We start from the raw sequence: 27,106 nt of genomic DNA on the forward strand, positions 1-27,106 counted from the left end.
ATTAGTCACAAACCACACATTGTACTCAAATCCAGTTCATGCACACGAGAGAACTATAGTTTCAGTCATACTATACCCAGGAAACTATTGGGATTTCACCTTTCTTAAAACTAGTTTCATTTGAGTCCCTAAAAAAGGAAATGAAGATTAAATAAAATAAAAAGAAAGAAAGAAATAATGAAACATTGGGAACTGGCACGTTCAATCATGAGTCGTGACAAGTGATATGCCAAACAAACGTACACCCGAGTGCCAAGTAGCAGAAAAGCATGTCAGTTACGGAATGTGGGTTGCAAAGTAGAACATCCTTGGGCTCAGTTTGGAAGCAATACAAATATAAATATATAGTGTAAATACATATAAAATACAAGGTTTTGTACTCTATAAATTTATATTTGCACTCTTTCCAAACTGAGCCTTACGGATTTGGGTGAAGGCGGGAATTTTCAGGTATCCACTACAACTAGCTAGAGACTTCACCAACAAATTAATTACAGATCCAAGTATGATTTTTTTTTTCTTTGGTAGTTAAACTGAGCAAATTTGATACGACATTTAGTGAGCTTTCCCTTAACGATCCTGGAATACCAGTATACCACAAAAACTAAGTGAGAGGTTAGTTTACATGATATGGTTACTACGGAATCTAAAGATTGAACACAGCAAAGTTTATCGAATTTGGGAGTCGGAATTTATCTTATTTCTCAAATTGAGAGATAAATGAATCAATATCTTGATGCACATAGATACAATAATCCAAAAGAAATTCTAGGAAATTGAGACGGTTCATTTCCAACCAAAAGGTGTATGCAATTACGGGGAAAGTGGATTCAGTCGATAAAGCATCAACAACCATCCCATGCTTTCTAACATTTAACACTAGTCATTCTACAAGAATACTAATAAATACATAAAACGCCGCTAGTAAATACTTTACGATAGGAAAATTGGCTCCCAGCATCCAAGACATAAAAGGCTACCATGCGATGTAGAACTTAACTCCCATATAAGGAGGCTGGAAGAGGATGGAATGATAAAAAATCAACAAAAACTAGAAAGCATAATCTCTATGAAAAGAATCCCTTTTTCTACATCTCTTCCTCTTCCTTCAAAACAATGGTGCCATCTAGTGGTGACTTGCATTGACTCTGTAACTCCATGAAACGATCAACATTAAAATTATGCTTCTTGAACAGCTTCCTCTGCCTTGTCAGGAAGAGCCTCTTCATGAGGTCTTGGTATGTGGGGTCTCTCGATGTAACCAGGAAGTAAGCATATCCAATGACCAGGCCAGTAGTAGTCGTGAAGAATGCAATGGGTTCCATGACATCCCAAGAAAATTCCCAGAATGTGAGCCGGAAGAAAAGCCCCACTTGAACAACAGCAACACCCAAGCCAGACCATAGGATTCGGCGCACTTGCTTGTGGGCCAGCATATCAATCTCTTCCTTCTTCTTCCGAAGCAACTTCAGCTCATTCCTCCTGGGATCATCATCAGGTGTCAAAGCAAGGGGTACTGCTTTTCTAACTAGGTCCACTACCTGAAAACCAATGGGGAAAAAAAGAACACAGTTAAAACTCAAATAAGAATGGACAATTGATAGATTGAATAGATTGATCAATATGAATGAAGTACCCAACGGAGAAAAGTTAACAAATTATCTTTTATTATGTCCTCGTGATAATCTAGCATATTAATAAATATTAGCGTCATGGATCACTCTCCTTTAGCTCTACTGCCATGACGAAACAGAAGATTCCCATGCAATTGTGTTTATACATGGTGTGACAATCCAACGTATTCCATCAATAGTCTAATTGAGAAGTTCCACTCAAACCGTTTTATGCTTCAGAAAACAGCTTCACTGTCCATCTAAGCACATTATGGATAAGTATCAATATGCAGCTCTTTTTCTATTATCGACACAAAACCACTGGAAACTATGATCCTAAGATGTTCTAAAACTAATGCGAAGTAATTTTTTTATCAATAACAGTAAAATTCATTAATTAATTAAGAATAAGAATACAGAGGAGGGGAGCTAAAATATCTTAACTCCACAAAAATGCCAACATACACCCAAAATAAAAGAAAGATTATAACTGAGCCAAAAAAAACAGAACTCCTATTCACCCCTTGCCTAGCTAAGTCATTCGCAAATGAATTTGCACTTATTTTTACCCATGTGCATCAAACTTCAATGTCCTTAGTCAGCCATTTAAATTTCCTCTTTTCATTGCTGTAGTTCCAAAGCCTAGAGTTGTTTTCTTTTAGCCAGCTCACTACAGTCTCAGAGTCTCCTTCTAGATCAGTTTGTTGATATTCAGATCTTTAGCCCTTTGTACCCCTTCCAGAGCTGCTAATATCTTGGTCCTCAAAGAATCTCCCACTTTGATTGGGACAAAGCATGGTTTTGAAAATGGAACCAGTTAGACAACCAGTTCCATTTCCTCCTAAAACCATTCCTTGGCCAAAAAAACGTTGATTTTGTCAGCGACCCACTGACCCAAGCGGTCGAACCATTGACACGGACAACGGTTTTTGGCCGCTTTTCATTTTAGTTTTATTTTTTAAGTTTTTAATCAGAACCATCCGTTGGTTCAAACCAAAGGTCGGACTGTTTGACCCAGAAACCAGTAGCCAAAACAGTTTCATGTCCAGTCTGATTTTTAAAACCTTGGGCTAGAGAACATGGCTATCACATTCCCTTTTTCATCCCTTATAACTCCCCCTATTCCAAAGGATCCTGGATTGCCTATGCTGCTGCCATCAAAGTTCAGTATGATAAAACCAAGAGGTGGAGGAATTCAGTAGGAACTTGAAACCTTCCTAACTGAAGCTGAAATTGCAATTTCCTTCTATTTTCTTAGCAAATCATCCACTGAGAATTCTGCAAACATATCAGTGTTTTCAACCAATGTATTATCCTTATACGAGTCACCACTAAGTAACACTGCTTCCAAACTTCTCTCCTTTTCCTAAGAAAATCCTTGAGTTTCTTTCTTCCCAAATAGTCCAACATACAGCATCTCTAACACATCTCCATATAATCTTTTCCCTTTTTGTTGGCTAGTTGGAGGTAGAGGAATACAAGCTTTGCACATTCGTTGGGGAAGTCCACCTACACCCAAACAAAGGAATAAACCATTCCCAAATAGAGTTTGAAAATTGACAGTTGGAGGTAGAGGAATACAAGCTTTGCACATTCGTTGGGGAAGTCCACCTACACCCAAACAAAGGAATGAACCATTCCCAAATAGAGTTTGCAAATTGACAGTAAATTAGCAAGTAACAACCAGACTCACCAACAGCTTTACAAAGGGCACACTAGTGAGGAGACAAACATCTATTGGGCCTTTTTCTTTGAAGCAAATCTCATGTGTTAACTCTTTCCAGAAAGGTTTCCCAACAAAAACTCCCATCCTTTGGAGGGATGGGTTGACACCACACCTCTTTAACAGGGAATGATAGACCAAGAGGAACATTAGGTTGTATTGGGGTTTTAAAGAAAGAAGCACAAGTAAAGAAACTCGAAGGAGAGAGGGTCCAAATTCTACTGTCTATCTTTGTTGGCTCCAAGAAAATCCCATCAATAATGGATAATAAAGTCAAGGTATTGTCTAATTCTAAGTCACTGATATCTCTTCTCAAACCCAAGTTCCAATCAAATCCAAGGGTCAAGTTAGAGGGCATAAGGAAAGTGGATACCGGTTCATTCTTAAAGGATAATCCCCAATCCAAACATGTTTCCAAAATTTAATGAGATTGCATGAGTACAAATCATACCTAATCAAGGGAGAAAACAAAGGCAAAATAGCTTAGATAGCTTTGCAGGGTGATGCCCTTGTAGTCCTAGCCAGAATCCTAGAATCCAATCCATTCTCTGCAAGCCCATGAATACTACCCACTATCTTCACCCACAGCTTTTCTTTTACCAATGAAAATCTCCACAACCATTTCCCTAATAGAGCCAAATTTCTCTTATGTTCCCAATGCCAACGCCTCCATCTTTCTTACTCTTGAACACCACCTTCCACCCAACCCCATGGTCCTTTTTCTCCTCCCCTAGCTCCCAAAGGAACTCTCTCATTAGTTTTTCTAGCTTACTAGCCACCCCTACCAGAATCTTAAAAAACGCCAAATAATAAATAGATAGATTTGCTAAAGGCAAACCTAATAGAATCACCCAAACGTCCTCCTAGAACCGAATAGAATCACTAGAGCAAGCATCATACTTGATAAACCTAAGTAAGCGAGGGAGAATACCATGTATAGACTTCCAAGGTGTTGTGAGAGCAGCTCGACGAGATATCCTAGCATCCCAACCATTTTCTGAGCAGCCATGAATACTTGACACCACCTCATGCCATAATCTCTCTCTCTCCCAAGGCCATCTCCATAACCACTTCCCTAGGAGGGCTTCATTCTTCTACACTATGTTCCCTATCCCTAGGCCCCCTTCTTCCTTAGGTTTATTGACTATCTCCCATCTAACTAGATGGTCCTTTTTCACCTCTCCGGGTTCCCACAGAAAATCCCTCATTACCTTTTCTAGTTTCTTAGCCTCCCTTGGGGGAATCCTAAATACTAAAAGGAAGTACGTTGGAAGGTTGGCAAGTATGGCCCTAATCAAAGTCACCCTACCCCCTATTGAGATGTAATTCTTTTTCCAGGCCGCCAAGCATTTATCGAATTTCTCCACAATGGAGGCCCAGAAACTACTTTCTTTAGGGTTGGCTCCTAAGGGAAGACCTAAGTAGGTCAAAGGCCAAGAGGAAATGGCACAACCTAAACACACTGCAATGGATTCTACCTCCTAATCCTCCATGTTTACTCCAGCCACGCAACTTTTATCAAAGTTTATCCTCAAGTTGGAGGCAAGCTCAAAAGCTTTTATTAAATTCTTAAGGTTATTCACCTTGCTTAAATCATTCCCTTCACAGAAAATAACAATATCATCAACAACTAAAGGTGAGTTACTAAAATGCCTCTCCTCCCTATTCTCCAACCCTTTATTAGGTCCTCATCTACATTGGAGATCAATCTTCTGAGTACATCAGCAACAAGTGTAAAGAGGAAAGGAAAAAGTGGGTCACCTTGTCTTAGGCCTCTATTGGTTGGAAAGAAATACTTAACCACTCCATTAACCAAGACAAAGTAATGACGAGAATTTAAGCATCCACTTGTCCAATTACACCATTTGTTCCCAAAACCACACCTTCTTAACACCTCCAACAAGAAACTCTAGTCCACTAAATCATAAGCCTTTTCCAAGTCCAATTTGCAAACAAAGCCTTTTCTACTAGATTTCCTCATCTCCTCTACACTCCCATTTGCAATGAGGATCTGATCTATAATTTGTCTATCATATACAAAGGCTCCTTGTGCTTGGCTAATGAGAGAAGGAAGAACTGCTTTTATCCTCCTAGAGAGCACTTTTGCGAAAATCTTATAAATGCTAGTCACCAAGCTGATTGGCCTAAAATCTTTGGGGTGTTTAGCATTAGTCCTTTTAGGAACTAGAGCTAGAAAAGTGGCATTGATTCCAAGACTCACAATATGTTTATCCTCAAATTCTCTAATGGCTCCAATTAAATCTTCTTTGATTATGCCCTAGCAGTCCTAATAAAATGTCATTGTAAACCCATTTGGACCTGGTACCTTAGCTCTATCCAAAGAAAAGACAGCTTTTTAATCTCCTCTTCCTTAATCATTCTTTCTAACCAACCCCTGTCTAACTCATTCAAAGTTGGCCAGTCCTCCTCCACTCTTACCCAATTCTCCAAAGGTCTCTAGAAGATTGATTTGAAATGAGCCACAAACCTACTAGCAATCTCCTCCTGACAGGTTATATCAACTCCATCAACCTCAAGGGTATCCATTCCAATATGAGCACCTACCTATGTTTAACCTATGGAAGAATAGACCATGAAGAAATAAATTGTGGCCAATGTTTTAAAACATGGAGGTGTGACATGAGGCATTCCACTACCTAGAGGCATGAAGTATAGTTTAGAATGTAAGAGGCATAAGCCTCCTTAAGAGAAGGTGGATGAAGAGTGTTCTCTCTCCTTGTTTAGAAAAGAACTTGTTTCTAACTTTGTTTCCCTCTCCGGCATTAACTGGGTTAAGCTGGAACTTTGGTTTTAGAAGAAATTTAAGGGACCTTGAATCAGAAAAGGCAACCTCATTGTTACAAGGTTTTTACTCTATTTTCATGGATTTTTCTAAGTCTGATGCATAGTTTCAAGGCGACGCCTAGACGCTTAGGGGGTTTTTCATGGTCGCCTCACCCAAACGCCACAAGTTTTTCATATTAGGCACCTGCCCAAAGACTTAAGCGGGCACCTAGGTGCCTACATTCATCTAAAAAACTATTTTTTTAATTTATTGTTTTGATATTTTTTTAAATTTATTGTTTTGATATTTTGTTGGATGTTTTATTCTTTTAAAATAAATCTGGTTACATGATATCATTTTAGTATTAAGACCAAGTATACAGCCTTTTTTTTCTTTATGTCAAGGGTTTTTTTGGTTCAATTGGAGAGGGAGGAGAACTGAAGACTTCAAGCCCCAGCCCAACAACATCACACCTCAGCTTCAGTAGGTTAGTTCTTTCTCTTTTCCAGATTTCAGTTGAATCAGTCCTGAGTTCTCTCTTCTCAGCTCAGACATTTTTTCATTTTTTTTCAAAAAAAAACAGGGGCTCCGCCCCTATACTCAGTCCTCCCTTTCTCCACTCATCATCATCATCATGTGCCCATGATGAGTCCATGAATGTTCTCAGTCATCAGTAGTCACTCTCAGCTGTCAGTCGTCATCATTATATGGCTGAACTATATAAATTTTATATTTATAGATTCCATCGCCTAGGTGCCTGGGCACCCCATGGTCACCTAGCCTCACCTAGTTGCCTTGACAACTATGGTCTGATGGTTGGATTTGGATTCCGCGCCCCAAAGGTCTCTTTTCTCGTGCCTCTTGTGTTCAGACCCAAACTCTCCTCTTTGACCTGCTGATAAATTCTAGGCTAAACCTATTCCTCCCAAGGTTAGGGCTTTGTGCTGGGAAGTTTTCCATGGAAAAATAAACACATTGGATGTTTTGCAAAAAAGAAGACCTTTCATGTGTCTATCCCTTTTTTTTTTTTGAAAATTGGTGTACCCTATGTACAGCAAGTGGAGAAAACTGTTACCATCTTCTGGTATCCTGCCCTTTTGTTGCTAGTCTCTGGAAAAGCTGTTTGAACTTCTTGGTCAGAGGTGATCTTTCCTATTCAGATTGGAAGTCTCTTTGAACAAATGACTTTCAGCTGGCCAAAGAGAAGGGATAAAATTTTGTGGAGATGTATCAAGGCTGCATTGATTTGGATGGTGTGGGAGGAAAGGAATAGTAGAGTGTTCAACGATAAAGAAAGAAGTAAGGAAGCAGTGCTGGAATGCATATTATATAGAGCTATAATGTGGGCCAAGTCTCTAAAATTATTTTCTGATTTCTCCTTTGATGATATGTCGATAAATTTGGACATTATAACTAAAAGTTCTACAAGGGTCAAACCTGTTGTGGGTGGGAAACCACCAGGTCCAGGATTCATCAAACTGAATTTTGATGGCAGCAGTCTAGGGAACCCAGGCCTAGCTGGTATAGGGGGAGTTTTTAGAAACACTAAAGGTCATGATGTTGCTGTTTTATCAGGTCCAGTTGGAGTAGGGGATTCAGTTTTTGTGGAGTTCCAAGTTGTCTTACAAGGAATATAGATTGCTAGAGAATTAAAATATGACAGACTGTTATTTGAAGGTGACTCTAAACCGGTAATAGGGTGGTTGAAGGAACCTGAAACTGTAATTTGGAAATACAAAGAACATATGAAAGATTTAAATGGCTGGTCAGAGATATGACAATTTCAGTCCAATGGGAAAGGCGTTCAGCTAACGGGATGGCTGATTTTTTTTTTGCAAAACGGGGGTACATAAGTCTGAATTATTCTGGGCTCAGTTGTAATCTGTTTTCTAGCTGGGGCTTGCATCTCGTGCCTCTGCTGGATGTACTCTGTAACCATGTGATTGTTATTTCTGCTCTAAAAAAATTTCTATGATACATCAAAAGAATAAAAAAAGAGGAAGGAGAGGGGAAGGAAGAAGAAGAGGAAGGAGGATCTCAACTTTTTTCTTTTTGTTTTTCTTTTATGGAAGATGTGTTATATTAAGAAGAATGACGATGCACATAATACTTGCTAGAAGCGGGGGGGTCATGTCAAAGTGAGCAAGTCAAGTGGGCAAGTCGGAGCAGGGGGTTTGCCCCGGGACCCAAATTTTCTCTCCCTACTATTTCCTTCACTTCCCTTTCTTTTTCTTTTCTTTTCTCTTTTTCTCTTTCTTTCTGTCTTTCTTCCTTTCCTTTCCCTTCCCTTTTCTTTTTCTTTTCTTTCTATCTTTTTTGTATGAGGCGTGTGCTTGAGGCATATAAAAGGCATCTGGGGTGTATGCTTCATGCACCTAAGGTGTACTTCTCAAAGGCATCAACACCTATGGCATATGCCTTAGGGCGTTTTGTGGACGCCTCACTTGGAGGCATGCCTCCAGGCGTATGCCTCCCATGCCTTCTAAAACATTGATTATGGCTACTCTAAAATGAAGGATCCAGTGGAAGAAATCAAGTGAAATATGGCCCTTCATGTGGTTGGTGGTGAGATGGACCGGGTGATTATGGTCCTTGGCTAAGAGTATATGATGACCCTGAGGAGATGAAATTTCTGAACCAAAAGATGAAGAAGGAATTGAAGAAGAGTGTTGAATATGTTAGTCTTTTCTTTAGTTTAGTGCCGCAGGGGTGCATTTGCATTTTTACCTTCTTTTATTTTAAAGTGAGACGCCCTAATATAAACAACAAAAAGGTTAAAGCCGCCAGCAGTAGTAAGGAATTGAAGAGGAGTGTTGAATATGTTAGTCTTTTCTTTGGTTTAGTTCCGCAAGGGCACATTTGCATTTTTACCTTCTTTAATTTTAAAGTGAGTAGCCCTAATATAAACAACAAAAAGGCTAGCACCGCCAGCAGTACTTTTGACTCCAAAACTTCTCTTCTCTCTTCTCCCACTGTTCTGATACCCTACTGTGTGTTTACCAAGAAAACATGGTATCAGAGTGACAGATCTGGGTTTAGGAGCAGTGCGAGCAGTTTTTTTCTTCCTTCTTTTGTCTAGTAGATCAGGTTGACGTGAGAAGACTTGCTGTGTAGTTCTTCCTCTTCCCTCTTGGTCGTGGGCCCAGAAAACACCAAGGGAAGGGAAGCCAAATGCAGTGAAGGGTGTTCCCAAATTTTTTTTCTCAACCTTGTGGATTAGTTGATCCTTCTGTACCCAGGTAACTGGATTATGTAGGACTACTGACCAGTAACTGCTGTGAAAGTGTTTCTTCTCAGCCTATGTGGATCGAGTGATCCTTCTTTGTGCCCTAAAAGGTGATCTGTTCAAGTCTGCATGTTCTGTAGCTTCTGTGACAGCAGTTTTTTCCTCTTAATTCCTATTAAACTACAGTTGCTTGAAGGGATTGGTCAGACCTGATACTGATATTTTTCATCTGAATTGGCTCAGTAGTGTGGTAATCTGAGAAGAAGTGATGTTGTGTGGCCAGCTTTGATTATGCTGTGTGAGAACAAGGTCCATTTTGTGCCTAGAACTGTGACTGGACTAAGTTTTAATAACTTGACTGAACTATGAGTATGTGACTGAACTGAGAACAAGCACTATGTCTTCTGAGGATTCTGGTGTCTGGTGTGACCTCTAGTCAGAGTGGAAGGAGTGGAGGTTTTGACATGAGTATTCCCATGGCTGTGATTCTCTTTGATGGTCTAAATTACCTAGAACGATCAAGGGGAATCAATCTTTACAGAATTGCAAGGGGGAAAGTGGGGTATATCAATGGTAGGGTTAAAGAACCACAGTCTAGAGGTGTAGAACATGATAGGTGGGACCAGGAAAACAGCATAGTGATGTCATGGATGTCCTTGTCCAGGCTACCACAAGTGAGAAAGACCTTCAATATGGGCAAAAATAGCTCATGAGATAAGGGAACAGGCCAAATATATATAATCAAAACAACGGCATTATGCCGAAATATATCAACTTGTAAGCAGGGGGAGAGGAGTCTCTTTGTCTACTATTCAGATTTGACCTCTATTTGGAAAGAATTAGATCATTATCAGAACATAGACTAGAAATGTTATGTAGATGCTAAAGCCTACAAGTCTCTAGTTTCCCAGCAATGGGTTTTGCCTTCCTCTTAGGGCTGAATTTTACATATGAGTCCATCAGGGTTCAGATATTGGGGAGTAAAGATCTCCCATCAGCGCAAGAAGTGCATGCCCTAGTACAGTCAGAAGAGAGTTGACGGAATGTGATGAATAATTCTAAGGGGGAGCAGATTCCATTAGTAGCCAAAGGGAGTGTTGTTACAGGAGGTGGTAATTCCTTTAAGAAGAGTGACTTCCAAAAGAAAGTTGATGACAAGGATAAACTATGGTGCACTCATTGTTAGAAGTCTAGACACACTCGGGATACATGTTGGGAACTTTATGGGAAGCCAAAGTGGGCCCAGGAGTTGAGTAAAAAATCAAACCAGAATAAGAAGTTGAGACAGTAAGGTCAGAAGAAAATGTAGCAAACTTGGCCTCTCAGGAGCCTTCAATCATCTACCACTACCATGAGCCCTCCCGTGAGTGATCCCAAGGAAGATATCATTAATTCTTTTTGTGACCATTTGGAGTTGTATGGGAGGGCAATCCACCAGATGGATTCTGTTTTTCCCCCCTCAATTTCCTTTGTGTCTACATCAGGTAATGGTAATTCTGCCATAGCTTTCCATGTGTCCTCTCATCCCTCAGACTCCCCTTGGATAGCAGATTTTGGAGCCTCAAACCATATGACGGGTAAGTCAAATTGTTTTCAATCTTATCATCTATTATCTGATAGGGACAAGGTGAAACTTGCTGATGGTTCTTTCTCAACCATAGCTGGTCAAGGAACCATCTCTCTTCCTCCTGGACTCACCCTTTCTGATGTTCTACATGTTCCAAAACTACCTATAAATTTGTTCTCTATTAGTAGTATAATTGTTAGTGTAGAGATATTTCTGTCTTTATACTTATGTGAATCAGTGGAGGGTTTCTCCTCCCTTATGTGTTTCACCTTCTTCTTTGCCTTCAGAAAAACTTCTACAAATTTAGCCCAAGGTACATAATTCTCTCCATTCAGTTTAATGGAGGTCATTTGAACATTCAGGTAGTCAGTAGGTATCATCACATTAGATTTACTATCACGGTTATCTCCCATTGCTGAATTTTGTTATCTCTGAATTCGGCACACTGCACACTACTTGATCACACTGGTTTCAGCACTTGTTATTGCTGAAGGTTGCACTCTTTACACCACAAACCCTACCCTACGACTACCTGAAATCTCACCACTATATGAGAACCACTCCCCCTTCGAATCATACAAAAAGCAACATAAACCCTAGCGCACTACAGTTTGAAATCCCATCATACGATCTGAAACATACTTCCTATTTGATTCATAACAAAAAATATGCATAGAAATCTCTTACCTCATCACCCGAAAACAAACCACACAAGAAGAAAATCAATCCACACAAGACACCCACTGCACCACACGAATCAGCCCTCTTCTCTTCATCGATTAGGGGAGGACTTCTTAGAAACCACAGCAACCGACCATGAACAGCACAACTGGAGGCATAGAAACCTCCAAGGGAAGAGGGCGACCACTCCTTTTCAGCCCTTTCCCTTATCTCCAATCGATGGCAGAGAAATCAAGAGAAAACCCTAGATTGAGTGCACAGAGAACAGAAATCTGGACAGATCCGAGTTGCTTAGTTGTGCTCTGATACCACATTGGCCTGCCTTTGAGTTCTGTTAGTCTAATAACAACCAAGAAGAAAGAAGAAGAAAGAAGGAGAAAGAGAGAGAGAAAGGAGGAGAAAAGGAGAGAAGAAAAGTCTGGTTCGAATTAGGGAAAAGATACATGTGCCCTTATTTAAGTGAGGAGCACTAGTTCTAATATAATATTACAGATCAGCAACCTCAACATAAGTATAAATATAGAAATACCCCTACACTAACAATAACAAATTCGTTAAACTGCTCAATAAACTTTTTTCCCTTCTTCTTGTGTGATACAGGATTTGGCCTCGGGGAAGATGATTGGTAGAGGGCGTATGGTAGATGGTCTTTACATGTTGGAGACTAAAGCTAGTCTTACGGCTATTGAGTCCAAGAGTCTATCTAGTAAGAGTCAAGTCTATTTATGGCATAGTCATTTGGGTGATTTATCTTTTGAGTTGTTGAAAGTTTTGGTTTCAGATTTGTTTAAGATGGTGTCAGTGTCTGAACTCACATGTCAAACTTGTCAGTTGAGCAAACATTGTAGAAATCATTTTACTTCAAGGAATAACAAATCTGATTTTCTTTTCCATATTGTTTATTCTGATGTTTGGGGCCTTGTTACTTTAACATCCGAGACTGGCTATAAGTATTTCATTACGCTTATTGATGACTACTCCCGATATACATGGGTGTATCTTATGCTGTCCCAAGATGAAGTACCCAAAATTATTAAAGATATCCAACACTTGAGATTCACTCAATTTCAAACGGAGATCCAGATTTTCCAGTGGGACAATGTCAAAGAGTACTTCCATAGGTATCTCATGGAGTTTTTTGCTTCGTGTGGATCCATCCATTGTAGCTCTTGTGCTAGAACCCCCAATAGAATGGTGTTGCCGAAAGAAAAAACGCCATCTCCTTGAAGTTGCTTGTGGGTTACTCATACACATGAATGTCCCTAAATGTTTTTGGTTGGATGATGTGTTGTGTGCTGCCTATCTTATCAACCATATGCCATCTTGCTTGTTAGGGTACAAGGCCCCTCATCAGCTCCTATTTCCCAAGGCCCCCCTCTTCTCCATTCCTATCCGTGTGTTTGGTTGTTGTTGTTTTGTTCAAGACCTATCTCTTACTCATGGTAAACTTGATCCTCGTACCATTCCCTATGTATTCTTGGGTTCTCCGTCTTCTCAGAAGGGTTACCGGTGTTTTGATCCCATTTCCAAAAAATACTATGTGTCTATGAACACGTCTTTCTTTGAGATTGACCCCTTTTTCTCTATTTCTCCTTAGGGGGAGAGTAAGGTGGAGGAGAAACAAGTTCAGGTTCTTCCCCCTCTGCCTGACCCTCCTCCATTCCGTGTTTTTATTCGTCGTTGCAAGGGTCAACCGAGTTCAAGAGCTATGGAGCAACTTGAAACTGTACCACCAACATCATCAGATTCACCAAGGACAGATCCTACCCAACCATGTAGTCTTATTCCTATTGATGTTTCTAATCCTCTTGCTATTGATACTTCATTTGCCAATAATCTAGACATCCCTATTGCAAAAAGGGAGTTAGGTATTGTACCACCAAGCATCTTATTTCCCATTTTGTTTCCTATGAGAACATCTCACCCTCTTTTCGTGCTTTCCTTTCTTCCATTAACAGTGTTCCTATCCCTAAAAATGTGGAAGAATCTCTCTTAGTACCTAAATGGACAGATGCAATGAAAGAAGATAAAAATGCCTTACATAAAAATGGTACATGGGAGTTAGTGGATCTTCCTGAGGGTAAGGAATCGGTAGGGTGTAACCGTGTAAGTGGGTGTTTACAATGAAACACAAGGCTGATGGCATAGTAGAAAGGTACAAGGCTAGGTTGGTGGCAAAAGGGTTTACCTAGGTATATGGAGTAGATTATGCAGACTTTTGTTTCAACAGCTAAGATGAACTCCATCGAAGTTCTTTTTTCTCTTGTTGCAAATCTTGATTGGGATCTTCATCAACTAGACATTAAAATGCCTTCCTGAAAGGAGATCTTGAGGAAGAGGTGTACGTGGTACAACCCCCTGGCTTTAATGCCCAAGGCAAAGAGCAAAAAGTTTGCAGGTTAAAGAGGTCATGTATAGTCTAAAACAATCACCAAGAGATTGGTTCAGTAAATTTCATCTGGCTATGCAGCAGATTAGCTACACACATTGTCAGATTGACTATACATTATTTGTGAAAAGGGGGGAAGGAAAGATTGCAGCCTTGATAGTGTATGTTGATGACATAGTGATCACAAGTGACTGGAAAGTTGAAATTTAGAGGCTAAAGGACCTATTAGCCACTCAATTTGAAGTGAAGGATCTAGGTCCCTTACAGTATTTCCTTGGAATTGAAGTGGCCCACTCACAAAAGGGGATCTTCATTTCTCAAAGGAAATACATCCTAGATCTATTACAGGATTCAAGAAAACTAGGGGTTAAGCCAGCTGACTCTCCCATTGATCCAAACCACAGATTGGGGGACTGTTGTGGTGAAATTATCAAGGATGTAAAACAATTCCAGAGACTTGTGGGAAGGCTCCTATATTTGTCCTTGACTCTGCCAGACATTGCTTATGTCATGGAGGTTCTTAGTTAGTTCATGCATGCTCCTAAGACCACACACTTAGAGACAGTCTAGAGAATCCTTAGATATCTAAAGAAGTTTCCAGGAGCCAGTTTGCTATTCCAAAAGAATGGACACTTGAAGATTGAAGTATATACAGATGCTAACTGGGCTAGATCAGTTGATGACAGAAAGTCCACTAGTGGGTATTGTTCTTTTGTGGGAGGAAACCTAGTCAACATGGAAAAGCAAGAAACAAAGTGTGGTGGCTAGGTCTAGTGCTGAACCTGAGTATAGAGCAATGTCCCATGGGGTGGCTGAAGCTATGTGGATAAAAAATTTGTTGAGCGAACTGGGTTTTCCAGTTGATAGCCCCATTACCTTGTATTGTGATAAAAAGGTTGTCATCAACATTGCAACCAACCCAGTTCTTCATGATAGAACTAAACATACTGAGGTTGGCAAACACTTTATTAGAGAGAAAATTGTTAATGGGAAGTGTGCACCCCATATGTTAGTTCTAAGGAGCAACTTGCAGACATATTTACTAAAAGCTTATATCACTCACAGCACGATGACTTATGTGACAAGTTGGGCATGATTGATATCTATGTCCCAACTTGAGGGGGAGTGTTGAATATGTTAGTCTTTTCTTTAGTTTAGTGTCATAGGGGCACATATGTATTTTTACCTTCTTTTATTTTAAAGTGAGTCGCCCTAATATAAATAACAAAAAGGTTGGTGCCGCCAGCAGTAGTTTTGACTCCAAAACTATTCTGATACCCTACTGTGTGTTTACCAAGAAAACAAGGAGTAGTTTAGAATGAGATGGCCAAAAGAGAAACGAGGCAGAATCCAGCAGTGATTCTTCGGAGACCAACTAAAAGGCTTGTGGAGAAGGGATAAGTAAAACTACACCTTCGTAGGTTAACGAAGAACCTAATAGGAAATTCCAGGTGGATAGGATGAAGATCGATGGCCAGAATTTCAGTGTGGTTTTTCTCTCATTGAAGATATTTAGGCTAGAAAGTCAAATATGGGATGATATTAACAAGAGCACTAGAGGACAAACTAGTTGAAGAAGGAAATGGTCTGAAATTGACCTTAGCAAAGCCTGCAGTTTTAGGTTTTGGAATAGGTCCCACCCCGAGGACACCAAAAATCTATCAAGTTTTACTAGGACAGGATTTTCTTGGTTGTTTGTCCACATAAATTGGGCCCCTATTAGAGGAAGATCTATTAGTTCAAATTGAATTACAAAATTTGCAAATCGCCTTCTGTCTCTAGTTCCGTTTCTACCTCCATTTCTGTCTTCCAAAAATCTAGTTACATTGAAGTCTCACCCTACTACCCAAGGAATTGTGGAAGACCCTCTTGCTTCAAATAAATCCCCCCAAAGCCTTTCCTTTTCTTCATTTAAAGTTGGGCCACAAACATTAGTAAGCAAACCCCTTACTCCCCCCTCCCACTCTAATTCAACTGAAATGGAGAAATCACCAACATGGGAGTCAATCATCTTGCATTTCAATCTATCCCACATGGCAATTAGGCCTCCTGCACTTCCTCTAGATGGTTTGTAGATCCATCTAACTTCCCCTTTTCCCCAGATACTCCTGATTGTTTCAGTTTGCACCACTTCCAATTTGGATTCTTGCAAGAAAACCACCTCCGACCTCCATCTCTTCAATAAGTCGCACACCACCATCCTTCTTCTCCTTGACCCTAAACCCTTCAAATTCCAAGACAAAACTTTTAACTCCATAAAGAAAATACGATAAGAACACCCCCCCCCCCTTTTGTCCTAGCCTTTCACTTTTCTCTACCCTTCTTTCCCCCTCCCATCACCTGATCCTCCCCTTTCCCCGCCTTCTCATTCAAACCCCAAGAGAGTCTTAGCATTTCCTTGTTTTTCTTGAAAGAACTTCCCCCCTTTCTAGCATTCAGTTTTTCTTTCTCCACCGACAACCTCTTCTCTATCCCCTCTAAGTAGTTAATTGTCTCCTCCTCCAAGCCCTCTATCGACACCCCAAAAACTTCCCCAGCCCCAATAGCTTTGAGGTCACCCAGGTCGAAGTAGAGTTGACATTCTTCCTTCCCTCATTTTTCTCACCCCTCCCCCTCCACAACCACCTCCTTTCCCCTTCTTTGTCCACCCTCTCGAATCAAAATGGAACTGCATACTGATAATTTGGGATTTCGGCTGGCGGTTGGAACTGTGGGGTAGATTCCTCTCTGGCTTCAATTATGGCAAACGGGGTAATTTCTTCTGGAGTTGAGTCCTCTAACATTGTCTCTATCATCACAACAGCCGACTAAACATCCTCCCCATCAAGACTAAGGTAGTGGAGACTCTAGAAGGCGTCTTTTGCTTACAAAGAGGCCTTTGCGGGTTTTTTGAGCCTCTCAGCTCCACGCCGGCCTGCAATCGAGCAAAGATATCCCTTTCTACAGGGAAGATCTGATCTGTCGAGGCTAACTAGTTCGGTCCCGGTGGCCAAGAACACTCCCCCTCCCGAGTTCCCAGTTGGGTTTGAGGAGAAATTAGACGGGTCCGGGTTTCTTTCAGGTTGCTTGCTCTTGCCTAGCTGGCATCCATTCCAATTCTTTTAAACATTCCAAAATACTTTCTTTTAAGGCTTCTTTAGAAAAGCTCACTCCTCCTAGGTCTTTGTTTAAAATTTGAACCTCCTTTTCCTGTTGACGGTTGATACTCGGCTCCATCGCACGGTGGGGGAGGGTTGCTGACTTCTCAAGCCAACCCCCTTGGTTGACCCCATAGCCTCCGACCCCGTCTCAGATAAGGATCTCGAAAGACCGCTCTCCCTTCCCTCTTTTCTTCCTCCCCTCCAGTAACCACCCCTGACCTCCACTATCCTCCACCTCCTCTTCTAGAACTACTGTTCTACTTACCTCTAGATCCAGATCTTCTCTAGCTCCTCCAAAAGAATTCAATCCCCCTAGAAACACTTCCCCCTCTATCCTCTCCTTTTTCTCCACCACTGGTCTTCTCTCTTTCCAGATCCAAAATGTGGAGTCTCCTGTCACGATTTTAATCTTTTTTGGCACCTCTCCCTCCTTTCTAATCTTGATGCATACCCATTCACAGGTTTTCAACTCCACCGAATCATCCGTCCCTAAGAAGCCTCTACAGATATTCCCTATCCCCTCTATTATGTTTGGGTACCAGAGCGGCAACAGCAGTCCGAACACCTTCATCCATGTCTCCTTTGGTCGGAGTATCTCTCTGTTCTTCTCTACTAGCGTCTGAGTCTGCCCACCAATCAATTGCCAGCCAATTTTGTCCTAACCTCCAAGGTCCATTGTACAACACCCATTCTGCCTCCTCCCTAGATGAGAAGATAAACAGGTATCGATCATCTATTAATTTCTTGATCCTCACCCCTGCTACCTCCCCCCAACTTCTTGTTGGCTAGGTTTTGATTTCTTCCACCCCCACCTTCCTCTCGAAGCAGCCCACTAAATAGCCTTTAAGGAAATTTCTTTTGGCTTCCACTTCCATTTCCAGGAATTGTCGATCCCCCTCCCTTCATATGATCATCTCTCCAAATCTAGGCCAAATCCCTACACCTACCGCACTTTTAAAGGAGAAGTTTCTTCTCAAACCTAACCTTTTATTGTTTGGATTGTGCCAATTCTCCACCCCCCACCTACCTCCCTTTCTACCCAAAAAACCCGAACCACCTCTAAACAACATCTTACGGGAGCCGGAAGATCAAAGCCATGCAATCATCTTGTGGGTTTGCCTCTCCTGGTCATCGACGTTAGGCGTCGTAACTCTCTCGCCTAACTGCATCAGTGATTGATTAATGGATGATTAAAATATGAGGATATCCACTGGGCTCAAAAAGCTAGAAGTAATTGGTTAAAAATGGGGAAATAGAAATACTAAGTTATTTCATTGGACTACTATGGGCAGGAGATCTAGGAATAGAATGCTAAAGATAAAGAAAAGCAATGGAGTTTAGGTGGAAGGGCATGAAATGGAGTAAGTAGTTAAAAACTATTTTAAATCCCTCTTCCAATCCTCAAATCCAATTAACATGGAGCCTATCCTGAATTCAATAGAAAGAGTTATAAGTCAAGAGGGCAACACTGAGCTTGAGAGAGAAATTTCTGATGAGGAAATTGAAAGTGTCCTATTAAGAAGAAACCTGGGAAAGCTAATGGGCCAAATGGTTTCCCTAATTTATTATTCCAAAAATATTGGGATATTGTAGGAGATGTTAAGCATGCTTTGAGAGGTTTATTTAGAGATGCCATCTTTTTTTTTTTTTTTTTTGATAAATGATTAAGGGATGCCATCTTTTGAGAAAAATGAACTTAGCATACATAACTTTGATGTCTAACATAGTTGTCAAGGCGATGCCTAGGCGACAAGGCACCATGGATGGTTGCCCTACTTAATCGCCTACCTATTTTGTACATGCCACTATGAAACTTTTTTATATTCTTTGTTTCTTGATATTTATAATAATTAAATAGATATTCTTAAACTAAAATATTCATTTTGTGGGTTTCTATACTAGTTTCTTTTTATTATTTTCTTATTTGTTAGGGTTCAATCAACACAAACCTTTCACCAAATGATCCTAACCCAGTTTGATGCCAAGATCAGAGTTCTTAGATCTGATAATGCAAAGGAATACTTTGTTAAGCCATTGGCATCTTACCTTCTTAATCATGGGGTTATCCACCAAAGCACTTGCCCTCATACACCTCAGCAGAATGGGGTTGCAGAAAGGAAGAATAGGCACATCTTGGAGGTAGCTAGAAGTATTATGTTTACCTCCAATGTCCCTATTCGCTTCTGGGGTGATGCTATCCTCACAGCAGTATATCTTATTAATCGGGTTCCTTCCCGTGTTCTTGATATGTCATCTCCTTTTTCTCTTCTATACCCAGATGAGGAGTTGTTTACTGTTCCCCTTAAAACATTTGGTTGTACCTGTTTTGTTCAGCTTCTCGGACCCCATCACTCCAAGTTCGAACCAAAGGCCTCCAAATGCATTTTTCTTGGTTATGCACAAACTCAAAAGGGTTATTGCTACTATGATCCTGTCTCAGGGAAAAGATTTGTCTCCATGGATGTCACTTTCTTTGAGGAGACACCCTATTATTCTCGGGTTTCTCCTTAGGGGGAGAGCAGTATGAGTCGGGACTTGGGTCACTTTCTTCAGGGGGAGCGCAATGAGGGTAGGGTTCGTACTTTTGGGGCTGTTCCCTTACCTATTCCATTGGGTGATGAGGGCTACCATAGTGAGGGTGGTCAGAGGGATCAGGAGTTGAGGGTCTATCACAGGCGATGCAGGCAGGTTGATCCCGGTCATCAGCAGTCCAGGCTAGCTCCAATCTCTTCTGCGGCTCCAAGTCCAGGTATTACAGTCCTAGGGCCCACAGAGACCTCTTCCACTATTGCCACTTCACCTCCTCCAGATGACCTTGACCTTCCCATTGCCGTCCGTAAGGGGAAACGGCACTGTACCACATCTATAGCCCACTGTATTTCCCAGTTTTTATCCTATGATTGCCTATCTCCCTCCTACAGGTCTTATCTCACTTCCGTTGCTAATGTCCCTATTCCAAGAATAGTGCAAGAAGCCCTATCAGTCTCGGAGTGGAGAGGTGCAATGCAAGTTGAAATTGATGCCCTGTTGAAAAATAATACCTAGGAGCTAGTTGATTTGCCCAAAGGAAAGAAACCAGTTGGATGCAGATGGGTATTTACTGTGAAGCACAATGCAGATGGTTCCATTGAGAGGTACAAAGCTCGGCTAGTTGCAAAAGGGTTCACTCAGACTTATGGTATAGATTACTTGGAGACATTTGCCCTGGTAGCCAAGATGACCACCATTCGAGTTCTATCATCTCTTGCAGCAAGCCACACTTGGCCTTTGTACCAAATGGATGTTAAAAATGCCTTTCTGAATGGGGACTTGCAGGAAGAGGCTTACATGCAGTTGGCTCCTGGATTCTATGATATAGAGGCAGGTAAGAAGGTCTACCGGCTCAATAAGGCATTGTATGGTTTGAAGCAGTCACCTAGAGCTTGGTTCGACAGATTCAGACTAGCCCTTGGGAAGTTCAGTTATGTACAGGCCCAGTCAGATCATACACTGTTCATCAAGAGGGTGGAGTCCTCTTTGACATTACTTACAGTATATGTTGATGATATTGTGGTGACAGGAAATGACAACCATGAGATTGAGTCCCTCAAACAGCTCCTTCATCAAGAGTTTGAGGTGAAAGATCTGGGTGCACTACGGTATTTTTTGGGTATTGAGGTTGCTAGATCTAAACAGGGGATCTTTGTCTCTCAGAGGAAATATGTTCTAGATCTGTTGGCGGAAACTGGAAAGCTAGGTGTCAAACCTACAGATACACCCATTGAACAGAACCACAGGATTAGTGCAGAGAGTGGGGAGCCTCTTGAAGACAAGGTTATGTTTCAGCGATTAGTGGGAAAGCTCCTATATTTATGCCTCACTCGGCCAGATATCAGTTATGCAGTTAGTGTTGTCAGTCAGTACATGCATTCTCCTAGAACCACGCACCTTCTAGCAGCAGAAAGAATATTAGCATACTTGAAGAGATGCCCCGGGTAGAGGTATACTGTTCAAGAACAATGGCCACGTGAAGGTGGAGGTCTATACGGATGCCGATTGGGCTGGAAGTGTTGATGACAGAAGGTCTACCTCTGGATATTGTGCTCTTGTGGGAGGTAACTTGGTCTCTTGGAGGAGTAAGAAACAGAGTGTTGTCTCCCGATCTAGTGCTGAAGCTGAATACAGGTCAATGGCTAACGGAGTGGCTGAGATGACTACTTGAGGAGTTGGGTATTGAGTATGAGAAGCCCCTGATGCTGTATTGTGATAATCAAGCGGCTATTAATATAGCACACAACCCGGTACAGCATGACAGAACTAAACATATTGAAGTGGATCGACATTTTGTACGAGAGAGGGTCTCATCACAAGAAGTGTGTCTCCCGTACATCACCTCCAACATGCAGCTGGCAGATATCCTCACCAAAGCTGTACCACGGAAGAAGCTAGAGGCGGATCTATCCAAGTTGGGAATGATAAACATTTATTCCCAACTTGAGGGGGAGTGTAGAGAACACTGATGTGGGCCCCACAGCTACGGTCCCACTGTGTTCGTAGGGTAGAAGGTGTTCTAGTCTTCCTAGGGTCAGTTGTTGGTCATTTAGTTGTTTCAGTTGTTATTTGTTTCAGTCTTATTTTGCTCTATTTGTTATGTAAAGACTAAGGGCAGATCTGTCATTTCCATGTAATGAGCATAACCTATAAATATTAAATAAAGTGGCGGCGGCAAAATATTGAGATTCTGTCCTTCCTTTCAAATCTTGTCTTCTACTGCTCTCTCTCTACTCTCTCTCTCTCCTCTTTCTCCTCCTTCCTCTATTCTTTCTTCTTTTCGAACCTGAAGTTTCTTAGTGATCAAGACTGATAGCAGTCTTGAACACCTACACTGTTCAATCAACACATTCTTTATCTTTATCACCATCATCATCATCATCATCATTTTTTTGATAGATAACAGAAATCATCATCATCCTCTTCTTCTCCTTCCACCCCTTTTTCTCTTTTTCCTAGACAAAAATAGGGGTTCTGCCCCTATATTTTCTGTATTTTCTTTTGTTTCTTCTTTTCTTCTCCTAAACATGTTGATATCTATGTTTGAATATTTTTTGAGAAGTAAAGTATCAATTCATTAAAAGGAAAGAGTACAACCAGAGGCTGTACAAATAAAGAACAAGGATAGCACTCAAACTACGTGACCCAATTTCTATGTTTGAATATGAAGCTTATACATTTTTATTATTAAGTTTAGATATAGTTATCAACGAAAGATAGTTTCTGGTTGCTATGGAACCTAGGAAATTATCCTTGCATGGTTTCTATGTAAAACATTCCATCACCTAGCTGACCAGGTAACAAGGTGCTGCCCCCTATTACGTATTACCTAGCTTCATCTTGGCACCTTGAAAGTTCCTAAGGTCAAACACCCTGAAGAAGCAAGCTAGTTCAGAGCTGTCAGCCTGTGCAATACATTTTACAAAATAATTGCAAAAAAAAAGAAATTAGCAAATAGTCTAAAATCTAACTTGGGCTATCATCTCTCTAAACCAGAGTGTTTTCTTAGAAGGAAAATGCATAGGAGATAATATCCTTACGGCTCATGGAATATTCCACTGCATGAAACATACAAACGTTAAGAAAGGTACCATGGCCATTAAATTAAACATGACTAGATCTCATGACAAAATTGAGTGGGCTTTTGTAAAGGGTGTGATGGACAAAAAAAAAAGCTTTCAGTAAAAAATGGATATGGTGGGTCATTAAATGTGTCACATCTACATCTTACCAAATCCTACTAAAGGTTTAGTGAAAACAAGTCTTTCCAAGTAAAGGTCTTCTACAAATCCACATGACCATATCTTTTTCTGCTATGTTCAAATGTCTTCTCCTCAATGCTAAATGCAAGCATGGTAAATAAGCAGATGACTGGTGTTAAGATAAATTGTGCTTGTCCTAGCATCTCTCACTTGTTTTTGCAAATGATAGCTATACCTTTGTGAAGGTAAAGCTGGAGAAGGACAAAGAATCATGTAGACAATTAAGAAATATGAGGTTTTTCATCAATAAGTGAATCTAAGTAAATAATAAGTAGAATTTAGCTCAAATATGCATTTTATAACTCCAAAAGATTGTTTCTAAGTGTCTACATTTGAAAAGAGTGGATAAGCCATCTATTTACCTTGGTCTCCCCTCTCGTTTTTAAAGGTCAAAAAGTAGAATATTTGAATTCTTGATTGATAGAGTGGAGAAGAAATTGAGTAGCTAGAAGGGCAATTTTTTGAAAGGAAACCCTTTTAAAGGCACTTATTGATGTCCTTCCTTCCTACTGTATGCATTTCTTAATCCAAAGCAAGATTTGTGAGACTGAAAAAAGCTCAGAGGAACTTTTGGTGGGGGAATAATGGCCAGTCTAGGAAGGTTAACTGAGTCAATTGGAATTAGATTAATAGAAACAAGTTGGATGGTGGCTTGGGTTTCAAAGACCCATCATGCTTCAATAAGGCTATCCTCGCCAAACTGGCTAGGAGGCTACCATTACATGAGAACAATTTGTGGGCTAGTTTAATAAGAGAAATATATTCAGAGTAGATCCTACATTAATTCCACTCTTCCAAGATAGGGCTCATGGCGTTGGAAGAGTATCATGGAGGGAAGTGCTAAAAGGAGTCTGTTGGAGTATTGATTTGGGTAAGCAGGTACCTATTTGGCAAGATTCATGGGTTCCTGGTCTCGAAGGTTTTAGGATGTATAGTCCAAATCCAGCTTATCTAAATTTATCAGAAGTGTGATTTATTTGCAAATGGAGAGAGATGTAATATTTAGCTGAGCAAAGCTCATTTGAGTCATTTCACCCTATCTGTAGTGGAGAAGATCCTAGAAATTAAGTTACCTGACTTTGGGATGACAAGCTAACTTGGAGTCCTGACCCAAACAGATCTTATTCAGCTAAGTCAGCATACTTTGTAGCAAAGAATATGAACCATGCAAGTTCAGATACCCAGACCACCACTGCCCAAGGTTCAAGGTATCAATACTATCATATCATATCATATCAATATTGAGGGCCAGAAAAATAATAATTACTGAGAGTTAGAGCATTTTAATAATTTCAAGTGTTAATGCCCATCTTAGCATACCTATCTGTGAAAATCAAACTTAATAGGTTAAAAAAAAAAAATCACTTGTTGAAAGTTCATGATACACAATTTTGATCTCTATAATCCTACATATTGTGAGTATTGACATTTTGAACCTTGATCATTGCCGAGCTTAATATTGTGAATATTGATATTTTGAACCTTGATCGCTGCTGAGGATAAGAGGCTATAGGGTATTGTTTGGTCCTTGCTTGTGATTCCAAAAACCAGAATATATATTTGGAAATGCTGTCTAAATGCTATTGCAGTGAAAGCAAATATGTCTGAAATGAATACTGCCCAGATTCAAAGTGTCATATATGTTTTATGGAATATGAATATGTCTTCCATGCTTTGTGTGGTTGTGGGCATATGAAACCTCATGGTTTGGTAGTGTTTTAGGCCTAAACTTTGATAGTATTGGTCAGGTGGATTGTTTTACATCCTCGTTCAGTAAATGGGTCAAGACTTAGCTGCTCTCAGAGGGAAATAAAATCTGATTTACTTATTTCTACTGCTTTACTATTATGGAATATTTGGTTGGCTCAAAATGATGCTGTTTTAATGGATAAGTTCCAAACCCTTTGGTTGTGAACTTGTGATTGATAGGGTATGCAGGAAAACTTTGGATAATCTGAAGATGATGATGATGATGATGATGATGATGATGATAATGATGCCCGTGGTATTGAAGGAAAGTGCTCGGCAATCCAATATAGCTTTCGTTTGGCTATGCCTCCTAAACAACCAGAAACTCTTGCTGCTTTTGAAGGTGTTAAATTAGTCAAAAGATTAAATCAACATCAGGTAGTGATGGAAAGTGATTATAAATCTCTTGTAGACTGGTTATCCAAAAGGGTAGACAGTTGTTCAGAAGTTCACCTCTTGATCCTAAATATTTTGGGGTTATGTTGGACCTGGACATAGCTTTTTCTCATACCAGAATATCGGCAAATTGAGCAGCTCATGTTGCTGTCCAGAAAGGCTTCTCTGCATCTGCCAGATTAGAAGGTGATATGCCTAGTTAGATTGCTAATGTTAGCTAAGGATTGCAGGCGTGTGGAGTCAGCAGTGTCTTGATTTTGTTGTGGTTATCTTGTATTGTGACTATTGTCTTTGTTGTCTCCTAGCTGATAATTTAGTGTTATGTATAGATGTTGCTAGTTGTTGTTCTTGTTGATGCTTGTCCTGTTGTGTTCAGAGTTGTTGTGGCAACACCTAGGTGATAAGGCACTCATGGAGACTCACCTCGCTTAATTGTCAAGCAAATTTGTACCTGGTGCTATGAAATACTTTTATATTCTTAATTTTTTGAAAATATAATAGTAAAATAGACATTATAAACTAAAATATTCATTTTGTGGTTTTATATGCTAACTTCTTCTTGTTCCACCTTTTCTTTTCTTCTTTTCCTAATGCAAAAATAGGGGCTGAGCCCCTATGTTTTCTGAATTTTCTTTTCTTTCTTCTTTTTCTTCTCATGAATATGTTGATTTTCTACATTTGAATATGAATTTTATACTTTTTTATGAAAATTATAGATAGTTATTAATGAATGATGATTTCTAGTTGCTATAGAACCTAGGGAACTACCCTAGGATTCATTTTTTTATTTAAAAACAATATCCATTGCCTAGGCAACAAGGCACCCCCACCCCAGTTGCCTAGCCTCACCTTGGAGCCTTTGAAATCTATGGTTGTGTTGTTGTTTTTCTCCTGAGTAATGGAACTTTTTTCAGCCAAAAAGGTATAAGGGTGATTATTTTACCCCAGAAAAGTTTTATCATATATCAATGATACCCTTAGATAAAAATTGTTTCTATTTTTTTAGTCTGGAATCTTTTCCACAGTCACTTACAGGCTTCAACCCTGAACACTTCAGGTGGTTGAAGGCATAACCAACAAATAAGCCTGGGCAAGATAGAAGCAGGATTGTGAGTTTGTGTGGAAAAATGTTTCAAAAAGACCGTGCAGAATCAACTTTCCTTGAAAGATCTTACATTATCAGGGTCAAAGTTTCAGGTAACAAGTTTACAAGTTTTCTATAGATTTTTCCTATGGTGTGAAACATAGTTGTCAAGTAAGTGCCTAGACAAGGCGTCCTTGGGGGCTCACCTCACCAAACCACCAAGAAGTTTTGTACAGTGTGTTATAAAAAAATATTTTCTTAATTTTTTGTGGTTAAATTATAAAATAGACATTATTAAACAAAAATATTAATTTTGTGTGTTTATATACGAATTTCTTTTATTATTTTTGTTATTTGTTAGGGTTTAATCAAGACAAACATTGCTAAATGCTGTATTGTTCAAAGACTTAAAAACCTGAACCAATAAGTAAGGAAGAACTTAAAATGTTGTCTAGTCAACACATTTTCTTCTTCCACTTCTTCTTCAACCTTTTCTTTTCTTCTTTTCCTATAACAGAAATTGGGGTTCAGCCCCTATATTTTTTGAATTTTCTTTTCTTTCTCCTTTTTCTTCTCATGAATATGTTGGAATATGTTGATTTTCTATACTTAAACATGAAGTTTATACTTTTCTTATGAAAATTATGGATAATTATTAAGGAAATAAGGTTATGGAACCTAGAGAACTACCCTAGGATACATATTTTTTACTTAAAAATCCATCCACAAGGGCCCCCCTGTCCCCTGGCCTCGCCCTAGTGCCTTGAAAACCATGGTATGATATGAACAAGATGCTTCGTCAAATTGAAATATAAAAGGAAGTGTATATGGTTACTCAAAAGCTTGGAAAACTGAACAGAAATTATTTTCCCAAAAACATAATATTGTTTAGAGAGGCACAAACCAAAAGCATTGCCTAGCTAATGCTTAATGATAATTATTGGAGGACGAAGAGGAAAGC

The 27,106-nt window shown here is 40.0% G+C and overlaps 1 protein-coding gene across 1 annotated transcript in view; it reads right to left on the reverse strand.

Annotated features, from left to right (window-relative positions):
- Positions 1 to 691: 691 nt before the first annotated feature.
- LOC104590802 (calcium uniporter protein 2, mitochondrial-like) overlaps positions 692 to 27,106 on the reverse strand; it is a 28,098-nt gene continuing 1,683 nt past the window's right edge. Inside the window, exon 2 of the mRNA XM_010249544.3 lies at positions 692 to 1,541. Within this exon, the coding sequence (XP_010247846.1) occupies positions 1,089 to 1,541 (453 nt within the window). The 3' untranslated portion in view covers positions 692 to 1,088. The remainder of the gene's footprint in view (positions 1,542 to 27,106) is intronic.

Source organism: Nelumbo nucifera, chromosome 5 (genome assembly GCF_055504915.1).
Source record: "Nelumbo nucifera cultivar China Antique chromosome 5, China Antique-T2T, whole genome shotgun sequence".
Classification (NCBI taxonomy): Eukaryota; Viridiplantae; Streptophyta; class Magnoliopsida; order Proteales; family Nelumbonaceae; genus Nelumbo; species Nelumbo nucifera.